Source organism: Sinocyclocheilus grahami, unplaced genomic scaffold, assembly GCF_001515645.1.
Source record: "Sinocyclocheilus grahami isolate Dianchi unplaced genomic scaffold, SAMN03320097.WGS_v1.1 scaffold43.1, whole genome shotgun sequence".
NCBI classification, from domain to species: Eukaryota; Metazoa; Chordata; class Actinopteri; order Cypriniformes; family Cyprinidae; genus Sinocyclocheilus; species Sinocyclocheilus grahami.
In genome coordinates, this window is record NW_015505222.1 from 44,557 (window position 1) to 57,177 (window position 12,621).

General features: G+C 37.5%; 2 protein-coding genes across 2 annotated transcripts in view; both read right to left on the reverse strand.

Annotated features, from left to right (window-relative positions):
* LOC107582302 (GTPase IMAP family member 2-like) overlaps window positions 1–5,699 on the reverse strand; it is an 8,790-nt gene extending 3,091 nt beyond the window's left edge. Inside the window, exons 1-2 of the mRNA XM_016268069.1 lie at window positions 5,645–5,699; window positions 5,158–5,564 (exon numbers count right to left, since the gene is read on the reverse strand). Of these exons, the coding sequence (XP_016123555.1) occupies window positions 5,158–5,564; window positions 5,645–5,675 (438 nt within the window). The 5' untranslated portion in view covers window positions 5,676–5,699. The remainder of the gene's footprint in view (window positions 1–5,157; window positions 5,565–5,644) is intronic.
* A 2,656-nt stretch (window positions 5,700–8,355) lies between these two features.
* Window positions 8,356–9,437, reverse strand: LOC107582332 (GTPase IMAP family member 2-like). The gene is made up of 3 exons (XM_016268129.1): window positions 9,383–9,437; window positions 8,664–9,302; window positions 8,356–8,582 (listed from the first exon to the last, which is right to left on the reverse strand). Exons 1-3 carry the CDS (start codon window positions 9,411–9,413, stop codon window positions 8,356–8,358), a joined length of 897 nt encoding a protein of 298 aa, XP_016123615.1. The 5' UTR covers window positions 9,414–9,437.
* Between the last annotated feature and the right edge of the window lie 3,184 nt (window positions 9,438–12,621).

A 12,621-nucleotide genomic window follows, 5' to 3' on the forward strand; every position in this document is an offset into this window, starting at 1 on the left:
AGATACACGCACACACAGATACACGCACACACAGACACACACACATACACACGCACACACAGACAAACACAGATACACACACGCACACACAGACACACACAGATACACGCACACACAGATACACACACGCACACACACACAGATATGTCCCCAGACAGACAGACACACACAGACGCACGGACACACATATAGATGCACACACGCACGCACACAGACACACAAGCACACACACACACGCACACACAGATACACGCACACACAGATACACGCACACACAGACACACACACATACACACGCACACACAGACAAACACAGATACACACACGCACACACAGACACACACAGATACACGCATACACAGATACACACACGCACACACACACAGATATGCACACACACACAGACGCACACACAGACACACACACACAGACATACGCACAGACACACACGCACACACAGACACACACACAGACACACATGTACGCACACACAGACAGACACATGCACACAGACACGTGCGCACACGCACACACAGGCACACACACGCACACACAGACACACACAGACACACGCACACACACATACATACATACATAAGTCTGATAAGCAACAGACTTCCGAAAAAGATTCCATTTGCCCTTCATTTAATCTCACTGGTGTATAGGAAAAAACAAATGAGAGTGATCTTGTTTGCGATTTTTCCGTTCTATAGTCAAGCTCAAATTTTAGCCTTCATTTTTTAAAAAGTCTGTACAGATACAGACATCTTCATTCAGGTTTAGCAGTAGGGCTGTGCAATATATCGAAATATCGCAAATGTACATACACAGATACACGCACACACAGACACACACACAGATACACACACGCACACACACACAGATATGCACACACACACACACACACAGACACACAGACGCACACACAGACACACACACACAGACATACGCACACAGACACACACGCACACACAGACACACACACACACACAGACACACATGTACGCACACACAGACAGACACACGCACACAGACACGTGCGCACACACACACACACACACAGGCACACACACACACACACACAGGTGAGCACTGAAAAAAAATCAAACTTAAAAATGTAGACATTGTGACAAACTTTCATTTTATGTAGTCAAATTATCTTGCAAAAAGCCTTAAATGAACGAGAAATGTTTCTAAATTTGTCTTTTAAGAAACTGTACGCCCAAAAAATTCAACAGACAATAAAATTACTAAAACTTTAAAATGAAAAAAAAAGAATAAAGCTAATTTAAAAAATATTAATAAATTAGGTATATTTAATGAAGTTTAAAAATTATATACATTTTTATTTTACATTTTCAAAAATCATGTTTTTATTATGTTATCATGTTTTTATTGTGTTAGTTAGCTGTATTTTTAGTTATGTTTTAACCTAATCAAAATAACCCAACTGCACTTTGACTGAGATTAATTGGAATGCACAATGAAACTCTTCAAATACTATAATAGTATATAAATAATACTAAAACAACACTAACATGTTAATTTTTTTATTTATTCCATATACCAATAAACACAGGAGAGGAGGAGCAAAATTATTCTTTAATTTTATTCGGCCTTACCAACACTAGACTGGTCAGGTCGTGACACAATTGAAAAACATATTTCATTAAAACCATATATTTTAATTAAACTCAAATTAAAGTCATAATTTTTTTCCCTCAAGTCATTTCAAACCTGACTTTCTTTCATGGAACATAAAACGAGAGGATGCATGAATGCATCTAATTCATGAATGAATATTTCAGATCAGTTTTGTTAATCAGTTGATTACACATCTGAAATGATTGAAACGATTAGAATGATTAATTTGCAAACTGGACAACATACAATAAGCAAGTATCGACTTTCAGTTTGTTTCATATTCTGTTCCCAATTTAAAGTACGTGCATGAAAAAGAGCGGCTCAAACTGACCTCCATCACCACGGGCTTCTCAAACTTATGGATGGAGTGAGACTTCCTCTGAATGAACTTCTTAAACTCTGAGAGACAGAGAGAATTACATTCATGTGAACTGATGCAAGTATTTGCATTCACAGATGAACATTTACACACATAAAGGCTTTTTAAAATGTCCAGGTTTTCCATGAGCGCTTAAGGATGTCGTACCATTATAGACCATCTGGAAATTGAAGGGTTCTTCAGCTCCTCAACTGACTTCTCTTCACATAATTTCTAGAAACACAGAAAACACGGAGGTAAGAAACAGTGATTGTATGTAGGACTAGTTTGCAAGCACAGAAAGACACGTGTGTTGCATTTGTACCGTGATGCTGTGGTTCCACTCGTCTGAGAATTTGGGATCTGGGAAGTCTGGAGGCAAACTGAGCTGAGCGCGAACCACATCCACATACTGACTGAACGAGAGCGAGCTGAACAGATGCATCTGTCTGTGAGAGAACTGAGACTTCACTCGCTTCTCCAGCAGCTCCAGCACGTCCTGGAACACACAAACACACCACAACGAATGATTCGAGAAGGATCAGCTCTGGTTTCATATCACCTCCTCATCTATAATGTTGAGAACTAGAGCTACAACAAACAATGCATTAAAATAAATCAATAAAACAGTGCACAATACATTTCAGCGGGTTTTGCATGAAGTTTGCATGGAGAACTTTAATCAGTACTGATGTTGCATTAGTAAAAATCAGCTTCAATGAAAAACACATTTAACAAAAACATATGCCATATAATTATTATTATTTATATTTTTTTACGTATTTGTTGAGTAAAGTAACTTTAAATCTTAAGCTATTTATTACTACAACTTTTTTCCTTTTATATGTTCCTTACATGGTCAGTATTATATTTAGGCCACAATGCACAATTGTATATATTTTTTTCATTTTTATTTGCATGTTATATCGTAACCTTAATGAATAATTTTTGCATAACATGTACATCACTTCTTAAAAGAGAGCACTGGGAAAGAGTTAGAATATTAAATGTAAGAAATGATGACATTAAATTGCAAAGAATTTACATTTATACCTGGCAGATTAATTTAGGATGAAGAAGTTGTTGTTGGCAGTCCTGACATGTTTGTGTAGTGTTTTTCTAGCAGACGCATCAGTCTGCAGGTGAGTCCCACCACAGCGACGGGGCGTCTGCGCAGACTGAGACACATCCAGCAGGTTATACAGCAGCGTCTGGTTCTTATGATGAGCGAACAGATCAAACTCATCCAACACGAACAGCACAGGACGACTGCTGCTCTTATCACCTGACAACACCACAGAGAGAGAGTAAGACAACATCAGCTACAAATAAACTGAGTTACTGTAAGCAGAGGGTGATGCATTTTCATTCATTAGAAAATAAAACTGAAATAAAATAAAATATTAAGGGATGAAAATATAAAAAAGTAGAAATGCTGTATAAAACTGAAATAAAATGTGACCCTGGAGCACAAAAGCAGAGTTGAGTCGCTGGGGGATATTTGTAGCAATAGCCAACAATACATTGTATGGGTCAAAATTATACATTTTTTCTTTTATGCCAAAAATCATTAGGATATTAAGTAAAGATCATGTTCCATGAAGATATTTCCTACCGTAAATATATCAAAACAATGTTTGATTAGTAATATGCATTGCTAAGAACTTCATTTGGACAACTTTAAAGATGATTTTCTCAATATTTAGATTTTTTTGCACCCTCAGATTCCAGATTTTCAAATAGTTGTATCTCAGCCAAATATTGTCCTATCCTAACAAACCATACATCAACGGAAAGCTTATTCAGCTTTCATATGATGTATAAATCTCAATTTCAGAAAAATGACCCTTATGACTGCTTTTGTGGTCCAGGGTCACAAATAAGTAGAAGTTGAAGTACTAAAATTGCTTAAACCAAAATATAAATTAAAAATAATTTTAAATTACAAAGAAATAACAACAATCGCGATTGCAAACTATGGCATAATTGTTTGTTGACCACTGGTTCTTTTTGTGCATCTCTGTCTGAAGCTGCTGGGTTGTGTCCTCCGAGAGCTCATGAGTCTGAAGGAATGTTCTTCTGGTGGAGCTGAACGGTGAGCTCATGCACATCACTTTAATGCTGTTTGTTCCCTTATTAAACACTGATTTCTAAATTAATATGAGCTCGTTGCACTGCATATCTCGGGATGACATGTGCACAGTTTTTATTGTCTTATTATTATGGTATTTACTATGTTTCATTTCATGTTGTGTTTGTATTTAACTCTCTATTGTAGCACACTGGCTCTTTAGAGAAGCGTTCTTTTACTCTTCTTTATACAGATGTAATGTTATATTATGGATGCACTGATAGCATGACTTGAATTGAATCACAAAATAATTTGAAACTACTAAACCGAAGTATGTACAGCCTCAAGCAATTCACCATAAAATATGAAGCCCGTTAAACATATGAATAGTACATTATATCGTAATTAGTTTGTATTTAAGTCATGAATGCATAAACACGGCCTGAGCTTCTCTTGTCAGCAGCCTTTGAAACCATTTTAGGTGCAAAGTACTCCAGCAATGGAAAATGGACTGCCATTGTTGACATACGTGTTTATGACTTACCATTAAACTCCAGTGAAATGCCACTGAATGGCAATGTTTTCCAAAACCGTATCTGCTTACTGGCCCATGCTAGTTTAGAATTACTGCATTAACCTCTAAAATCCTAAATAAGGAAATATATTTGTCTAAATACATTTTATTTACATAGCACATGCTTGTACAGTCATTTAAAGCCCTATGACAAACATATTTATGCATGCGGATGTGTTTAAAAACAACACATTACCTGTCACATACTGTATATACATAATCTTATAAGATAATTCACAGACAATTTTTCAAATGTAAAAGGTTTTCTTTCAAGCGATGCCACAGAAGAACCATTTTTGGTTCCACAACAAACCATTCAGTCAAAGGTTCTTTAAAGAACCATCTCTTTCTTACCTTTTTATAATCTGAAGAACCGTATTTCGCCACAAAGAAGCTTTTGTGAAACAGAAAGGTTCTTCAGATGTTAAAGGTTCTTTATGGAACCATTTAGACAAAAAGCTTCTTCTATGGCATCGTGAAGCACCTTTATTTTTAAGAAGCTTTGACGGCAAACTCTCCCACTCCTTCATCACAAGCGAACAGGACGATGGTGTGTTTCCAGATGCGCTCCGACAGTAACTCCATGTGCATCTCTGCTTTAATATCACCTGTAGAAGGCACTTCATTTCTCTTCACAGGAATGACCAGAAGCAGAGCGTGAGGTCCTGGAGGATTCAGAGACACGCTTCTTCTGATTGATTTCTTAATGCTTTCTGGTGTTTGCTGCATTGAGTTCCATCCTGGTGCTTCCACAACACTGATCTTCCTTCCAGCCTGGTCACCTTCATATAACATACACTGACCCACGTTCTCTCCCGTAAGATCCCTGCAGCCCAGGATGGATTTGACCACTTTGCTCTTGTCAACTTCATTTCCCAAGAGCACAACTCTGATCTCTGACAGATGAGGTGAGTCTCCTTAAAAAGAACACACGTCCTTGTTAAAATTAATAATTTTCTACGTTTTTATTTGACCTTTTTTCTAAATAGATGCCTACCAGTTGTCTTTGATGAGGATCCAGCAGCCATGGCTTTGTGTTACAGCAGATGTAGCTGGTTAGAAATGTGTCTTGTGTTCATGGAGACTCCTGACAAAACAAGCACAGCAAGAAAACAGGCAGTTTATTCTTATCGCACAACCATTTGATCCCGCTATTTTACAGTTCAGATGGGAAACACATGTTCAACAGGTTAGTGTAAGCTAAAAGTGTTTTTGCTGATATTTTGTTGAGGGGAGACCAGGTATGGCAGTAACAGTTTTTGTTTCAGCATCTGTAACTCGCTGAATTTTGCAAAAGAACAATGCAAAGCAATGTCGCACTGTCTACGAATGACCACAGCTCAAATCCACTTTCTGTTCGATGCAGGAGTGTGTGCGTGTGTGTATAAATTAGACTACTAGAACAAACCTCCTTAACGGTATTTATGCTTACCGAACACAACTCCAGTGTACCGAAGTAAAGAATATGTAGATCTAACAAAAACTGTGTATATTTGTGTGTGAGATTGTGTCTATGTATGAATTTTCTCAATCAGATTCACAATGGTGTCAAACTAAATTTAAAGCAGCACTATGTAACCTTTGGCGCTCTAGCGGTTAATAAACAGAACTGCACACATCCCGCGGAAGAACATTCCAACCGGATCTACTTCTCTAAGTGTATGTCTATGGCGATTCACGCAGGTATGTGTTACTCCGCAGCGGCGACCAGGCTACAATAGTCCAAATATAAGTACTTATTATAAGTGTACCGGAGTGATTCGGAATAAGACAAAAACGCGGTTTGGAAGGTGAATTCATGATGTACTCGCTCATTATATACATTTTGCAAATTTTGAACACAGAAAAAGTTACATAGTGCTGCTTTAAAAAAAATAATTTACCCACACTTTCTTTGACTTTGAGCTGCCAAAAAAGCTCCATATAGACAACATGAAAGTTCTCAGTTCTATGTAAGGGAATGCTAAAATGTGTTACAACTTACCCCACCCTTGCCATCCAATGTTTAGTTAGCTGTATTAGCACATTGGTTTGAAATTAGCAGTTTAAAAATGCATCACATTTTGCCTAAGAATCTACAATTTATTCTAATGTAAGTTATATGATTTAATCTGCAACAATTTTAGTACTAAGTAAAATATAGTTTTGGTCAAAAAAATGTGATTCTTACACCAAAATCATTTTTTTCTTTATAAAATCTGCATATATGTCTGCTCCTAGCTTATCCCTGCAATGTATGCCATTGTGTTTTTTGACTTGTTATAATGTTTTCTGAATTGTTGTTGTGCTTTCTGAATTGTTATTTTGTTTTTTAGACTTGCATTTGCGTTTGTAATTTGTTATTTAGTTTTCAGACTTGTGATTTGTTTAGCACTTCTCAACCACCGTAGTGCAGCCATCAAAACCATCACCTGTCTTTGAAATTCCGTTTTTGAGTAATTAGTTAGCTGGTTAAGTGGGTTTACTGTATTTAAAGAAAGTCATCGTTCGTGAGCAATATAATGTTCGAAGCGGAGGTCATAAAAAGAGCTGGAAGTTTTTAAAACCAGCAGTTCATTCATATATTTGTACGATTTTACCTTCACACAGTGGAAATACAAACGGCAAGACACAAAGGTCACAAGGTCTTTCATTCTAAAGTTGTTCACGCAGGTTCGAAAGGAGCCCAATCATTCAGTCCTGTCAATCATTAACACTTCTCACGAGTGGATACAAGCAGTCTTTGTCCCCTCAAATGCCACTGATGTTTAATAAAATGTTGTTTATGTTGTGAACACAGCAGGGCGAGGCCAGAAACTTCTGAAGCATTGATTAAAACTAGCCTATGCTGATTTCAACATTTACTAAAACATTATTATAAAAAGTTGTATCTGTTAACATTCATGCCTGCTTTAACTAACATTAATGGGGAAGTCGTGGCCTAATGGTTAGAGAGTCGGACTCGTAACCCAAAGGTTGCGGGTTCGAGTCTCGTACCTGCTTACACGTACATTTTTTCCATAGACATGTTACGCATTATTTTACATTTACATTTATACATTTGACAGTTACTTGCTGCTGATTAAACTACAGGAATGTCTCATCATTTGAATAGTAAACCTCAAAACTTCACAGTATCTGTATGTATAAATATCTATAACCTGGCAAATCAATAATCAGACAACTGTGAAATATGGGTTTGTGCTTTATTCTCATATTTAAAAAAAAAAATCACTAGCTGCTTGAGGACTATGAGTAGGCCTATGTTTACACACACACACTAATTTTTATCAATCCAATTGTGGATCCTGAAAAATATTGTTTATATTTACCATAAATTTGGGCATTACATAAATTTATATGAAAGAGTGCCTGAAGTCACATTCAGAAGAAACAGAGAAATGTGGAGAAATCCACCAGGCCAGGAAAGCATTTTTCTTACGTATTTCTTATGTACAAATCTTCATTCTTATGTAAAAATATTCATTCTCCAGTTTAAGACATTCATAAGATGTAAATAAACACATGCACTACTGCACTGTGCATGTGCGCAAAGTATTTTTGATCTGGTTGAGAATGTAATCAGATTCAAAAGTTTTACATGGCTAATTATTAAATGTATATTTAAAATGCTAATATGCAATGTTTACAGCACAGTTTTTCAGTCGTGTTGAGCTTTCAGTCGGACTATTAACAGATTGTTAGGTTGTGTGTAACTTAACTATATTACTAATTGGTCCTGTTTTCTGTTACTTCAAAGATCAAGAAGGCAAGGAAAACTGCTAGAATGCTTCCCAAAAGTAATCCAGCACCAGCTCCCGAAACTCCATATTCAGCTCCAGTGACTGCGCCGAGAAGCGCTCCGAATACAGCCAGCGCTATCACTGAGATGGGTTTGAAGTAATGCATCAAAAGTGCTTGTGGCTCATTCACAAAGTCGGGCTTCCCTTTGGTCACTGTTAAAGAAAACAGCATTAGATTAGTGCATAAGTGACATGTGAGACACGTGTTTGCCATTAATAAAAAAAAACACTCACTGTCAGGAGGATTCCACTCTAAACTTCTCCGTCTGCGACGGAGATCTACTCTCTTCCACTCAAACAGTTCATAGTACGTCTGTGGTATGAATACATCACCACAGTTCTCCTCCACCAGATCTTCTATCTTTTGAAGAAGCTCACTGATCTTACTATCTCTCTCAAGAACGTAAGTTCGGCCTTTGCACTTCTCCAGGATTTTCTTTGCTTTCGGAATGTAAGCTTTGACGGCAAACTCTCCCACTCCTTCATCACAAGCGAACAGGACGATGGTGTGTTTCCAGATGCGCTCCGACAGTAACTCCATGTGCATCTCTGCTTTAATATCACCTGTAGAAGGCACTTCATTTCTCTTCACAGGAATGACCAGAAGCAGAGCGTGAGGTCCTGGAGGATTCAGAGACACGCTTCTTCTGATTGATTTCTTAATGCTTTCTGGTGTTTGCTGCATTGAGTTCCATCCTGGTGCTTCCACAACACTGATCTTCCTTCCAGCCTGGTCACCTTCATATAACATACACTGACCCACGTTCTCTCCCGTAAGATCCCTGCAGCCCAGGATGGATTTGACCACTTTGCTCTTGTCAACTTCATTTCCCAAGAGCACAACTCTGATCTCTGACAGATGAGGTGAGTCTCCTTAAAAAGAACACACGTCCTTGTTAAAATTAATAATTTTCTACGTTTTTATTTGACCTTTTTTCTAAATAGATGCCTACCAGTTGTCTTTGATGAGGATCCAGCAGCCATGGCTTTGTGTTACAGCAGATGTAGCTGGTTAGAAATGTGTCTTGTGTTCATGGAGACTCCTGACAAAACAAGCACAGCAAGAAAACAGGCAGTTTATTCTTATCGCACAACCATTTGATCCCGCTATTTTACAGTTCAGATGGGAAACACATGTTCAACAGGTTAGTGTAAGCTAAAAGTGTTTTTGCTGATATTTTGTTGAGGGGAGACCAGGTATGGCAGTAACAGTTTTTGTTTCAGCATCTGTAACTCGCTGAATTTTGCAAAAGAACAATGCAAAGCAATGTCGCACTGTCTACGAATGACCACAGCTCAAATCCACTTTCTGTTCGATGCAGGAGTGTGTGCGTGTGTGTATAAATTAGACTACTAGAACAAACCTCCTTAACGGTATTTATGCTTACCGAACACAACTCCAGTGTACCGAAGTAAAGAATATGTAGATCTAACAAAAACTGTGTATATTTGTGTGTGAGATTGTGTCTATGTATGAATTTTCTCAATCAGATTCACAATGGTGTCAAACTAAATTTAAAGCAGCACTATGTAACCTTTGGCGCTCTAGCGGTTAATAAACAGAACTGCACACATCCCGCGGAAGAACATTCCAACCGGATCTACTTCTCTAAGTGTATGTCTATGGCGATTCACGCAGGTATGTGTTACTCCGCAGCGGCGACCAGGCTACAATAGTCCAATTATAAGTACTTATTATAAGTGTACCGGAGTGATTCGGAATAAGACAAAAACGCGGTTTGGAAGGTGAATTCATGATGTACTCGCTCATTATATACATTTTGCAAATTTTGAACACAGAAAAAGTTACATAGTGCTGCTTTAAAAAAAATAATTTACCCACACTTTCTTTGACTTTGAGCTGCCAAAAAAGCTCCATATAGACAACATGAAAGTTCTCAGTTCTATGTAAGGGAATGCTAAAATGTGTTACAACTTACCCCACCCTTGCCATCCAATGTTTAGTTAGCTGTATTAGCACATTGGTTTGAAATTAGCAGTTTAAAAATGCATCACATTTTGCCTAAGAATCTACAATTTATTCTAATGTAAGTTATATGATTTAATCTGCAACAGTTTAAGTACTAAGCAAAAACAAAATTGGATTCTTACACCAAAATCACTTTTTTCTTTATAAAATCTGCATATATCTATTTACAGCCTTGATAGCATTGATATAAGATCGGGGAGGAAGTGGGTAAGTAATGAAATTATCATAGGACTCCTAGCTTATCCATGATAGGTGGGAATGGTGTTGTTTCAACTCTCCCCACGTTACAACCATACCTGGTCTCCCTTAGTGTTTATAATGAATTGCATTTATTTAGAAAATCAATTTCTATAGACATGTTAGTATAGCAGTGAATTACCTGAAAATAAGTCTAAACCTGCTAGACTTTGTGTTAGTAAATAATGTAAGTTATATGATTTAATCTGCAACAATTTTAGTACTAAGTAAAATATAGTTTTGGTCAAAAAAATGTGATTCTTACACCAAAATCATTTTTTTCTTTATAAAATCTGCATATATGTCTGCTCCTAGCTTATCCCTGCAATGTATGCCATTGTGTTTTTTGACTTGTTATAATGTTTTCTGAATTGTTGTTGTGCTTTCTGAATTGTTATTTTGTTTTTTAGACTTGCATTTGCGTTTGTAATTTGTTATTTAGTTTTCAGACTTGTGATTTGTTTAGCACTTCTCAACCACCGTAGTGCAGCCATCAAAACCATCACCTGTCTTTGAAATTCCGTTTTTGAGTAATTAGTTAGCTGGTTAAGTGGGTTTACTGTATTTAAAGAAAGTCATCGTTCGTGAGCAATATAATGTTCGAAGCGGAGGTCATAAAAAGAGCTGGAAGTTTTTAAAACCAGCAGTTCATTCATATATTTGTACGATTTTACCTTCACACAGTGGAAATACAAACGGCAAGACACAAAGGTCACAAGGTCTTTCATTCTAAAGTTGTTCACGCAGGTTCGAAAGGAGCCCAATCATTCAGTCCTGTCAATCATTAACACTTCTCACGAGTGGATACAAGCAGTCTTTGTCCCCTCAAATGCCACTGATGTTTAATAAAATGTTGTTTATGTTGTGAACACAGCAGGGCGAGGCCAGAAACTTCTGAAGCATTGATTAAAACTAGCCTATGCTGATTTCAACATTTACTAAAACATTATTATAAAAAGTTGTATCTGTTAACATTCATGCCTGCTTTAACTAACATTAATGGGGAAGTCGTGGCCTAATGGTTAGAGAGTCGGACTCGTAACCCAAAGGTTGCGGGTTCGAGTCTCGTACCAGCAGGGATTGTAGGTGGGGGGAGTGAATGTACAGCGCTCTCTTCCACCTTCAATACCACGACTGAGGTGCCCTTGAGCAAGGCACCGAAGCCCTAACTGCTCCCTGAGTGCCGCAGCATAAATGGCTGCCCACTGCTCCGGGTGTGTGTTCACGGTGTGTGTGTGTGTGTGTGCGCACTTAGGATGGGTTAAATGCAGAGCACTAATTCTGAGTATGGGTCACCATACTTGGCCACATGTCACGTCTAAAAAAAATGAATAAATCTAGTAACGAATGTATTTCTCATTGTTAAAGGACCCGTAGCTTCGCCACTGGAACACAGAAAACATTAGAAAAGAGTGCATTGAGGAAAATAAAAGTATTTTAAATGCATTAAGTACTGTATTTCCGTACCCTGATAGTTTTTCGCATGAAAATGCTCAGCTGTTTCAGTTTCGTGAAAATTATTTAAAAAAAAATTACATTTCTGTTAATAACTACTATCTATTACTATCTATCTAACTAACTACCTATTTTATTCCCATATTTTTAATTGTTGATTAGTTTAAAGCAGGGGTGCCCAAACTCGGTCCTGGAGGGCTGATGTCCTGCAGAGTTTAGATCCAACCCCAGTTAGACACACCTGAACCGGTTAATCAAGCTCTTACTAGGCATACTAGAAACTTCCCAGCAGGTGTGTTGAGGCAAGTTGGAGCTAAACTCTGCAGGACAGAAATCTAAGAAATCTGGTTTGCAAGGAGCCCGCTTTTTATAATGTAGGTTTCTTTTTCCAGTCCACAAAATTCAGCTTTCCAAAACACATTCCAAACAAATCCTATATGCTGTAAGACTTTTTAAATTGTACATACATTTGTTTAAAGGGGTCATATGATGCTGCTAAAAAGAACATTA

What these genes read in the sequence shown, in the direction of transcription:
- LOC107582332 (XM_016268129.1), bottom strand. Translation starts at nt 9,413, where the DNA reads ATGGCTGCTGGATCCTCATCAAAGACAACTG. An exon ending in ATCCTCATCAAAGACAACTG is followed by an intron (nt 9,303 to 9,382) that starts GTAGGCATCTAT and finishes GTTCTTTTTAAG; the next exon opens with GAGACTCACCTCATCTGTCA. An exon ending in AGAGTGGAATCCTCCTGACA is followed by an intron (nt 8,583 to 8,663) that starts GTGAGTGTTTTT and finishes TTTCTTTAACAG; the next exon opens with TGACCAAAGGGAAGCCCGAC.